Here is a 1,599-nt window from a genome sequence, read left to right on the forward strand (position 1 = left end):
CACTGTCTTGTTGACATACGTCGTCTGCGTGCTTTGAAAGCATGCCGTTACCAGATTTTCGGGAAGCATGTTCCTGCAGACAAGAACAAGAATTTCACTTAGTTCGTGAATGAAACGAACTAATGAAAATAATTAATTAGAAAAAACGTCGAATAGTTCCGAAGAACTATTGAGGCATCGAAAGTAATACAACCTATCAAAATTTCAGTGTAATAAATAAGTGCTTCTAAAGATTACTTTCTCTCGCTGCTATTTAATAGTGTATCACTTAATTGTAATATATGTGTATGTGTATGTGTATGTGTATGTGTATGTGTATGTGTATGTGTATGTGTATGTGTATGTGTATGTGTATGTGTATGTGTATGTGTATGTTTAGTGTATGCGTATATGTATATGTATTATGAATATGTATATGTAAATGTAATAGGCATATGTAAATGTATATGTATACGTATATGTCTATATAAACGTATAATTATGCGTATATTAATCACGTATGTGCGTATACACGAGTATAATATACTCGTATATATATAGGCCTATATTATATACATATACATATAGGTATATATATATATATATATATATATATATATATCAGGATAATATAATACGCAGTTGTTAGAGTGGCTTATATTCTCAGGATATATAGTAGGCCTATGTACACGTATTTATTCACGTGTACGTGTGCATGTTTACGCGGGCAAATGTGCATGTGCATGTTTGCTCGTGTGCGGCTGCGTGAGCGCGCGCAGGTAAACCTATCTACATACATACATAGTATTATGTACATTGCTTAGGTGATCGTGCACACAAACAAATTCCAATAATTGAGATCAACATGCGGTGTGGGCTTCATGATCTCCGTGCTCTGCAGATAATCACTGATCACCACCCTTCCGACCACTCAGCGAACATCATCATATCAAGCCGCCATGTTGGTAGCTATATATATAGCCGAGCGACTACGAAACGTGACTATGGGACATGCGACCAGGCAGCATCCATGATGAGCCAGGCAGCATCCTGAGGCAGCATCACGTTGATTGAATTAGCAGTGCGCCTGGCCTGCATACACCATCTATCCGCTCGCCGCTCCCCCTAACGAGTAAACCATCCGAGTTCCCTCAGCGTCGGGGCGCCCTCTATATCGGAGTCTCGCTGTCCTCCGGGGTTGCCGTGCAGACGGCGCCGGTGGCGTTCGTGCTGTTTGCTTTGCTCAGCGGTTTCATCTCGTCGACAACTGCGTCGCCATAGTAATGTGTTGCGTTGCTAAGGTGATAATGGTGGTCGGGGGCGTATTCGGCTGCTGCTGCTGCTGCTACTGCTCCATGCTCGGCATCCAGTTTTGCCAGCTCCGCTTTGGAGAGGTGATAGACGATGCCAGCCCCGTACGCATCACCTAGCACGTTGATCGACGTCCGAATGCGGTCCCTGAAGCACACACGTGTAGTGGCGTTGTTAGAATCACAGACACGTGTAGTGACGTTGTTAGAATCAAACACACGTGTAGTGACGTGGTTAGAATCACAGACACGTGTAGCGACGTGGTTAGAATCACAGACACGTGTAGCGACGTGGTTAGAATCACAGACA

The 1,599-nt window shown here is 43.1% G+C and overlaps 1 protein-coding gene across 1 annotated transcript in view; it reads right to left on the bottom strand.

The window, feature by feature from the left end:
• Positions 1-454: 454 nt before the first annotated feature.
• Positions 455-1,599, bottom strand: part of LOC106808902 (excitatory amino acid transporter-like) — a 38,942-nt gene continuing 37,797 nt past the window's right edge. The window contains exon 9 of the mRNA XM_014811814.1: positions 455-1,437. Within this exon, the coding sequence (XP_014667300.1) occupies positions 1,149-1,437 (289 nt within the window). The 3' untranslated portion in view covers positions 455-1,148. The remainder of the gene's footprint in view (positions 1,438-1,599) is intronic.

This window comes from Priapulus caudatus, unplaced genomic scaffold (assembly GCF_000485595.1).
Source record: "Priapulus caudatus unplaced genomic scaffold, Priapulus_caudatus-5.0.1 Scaffold13, whole genome shotgun sequence".
NCBI classification, from domain to species: Eukaryota; Metazoa; Priapulida; class Priapulimorpha; order Priapulimorphida; family Priapulidae; genus Priapulus; species Priapulus caudatus.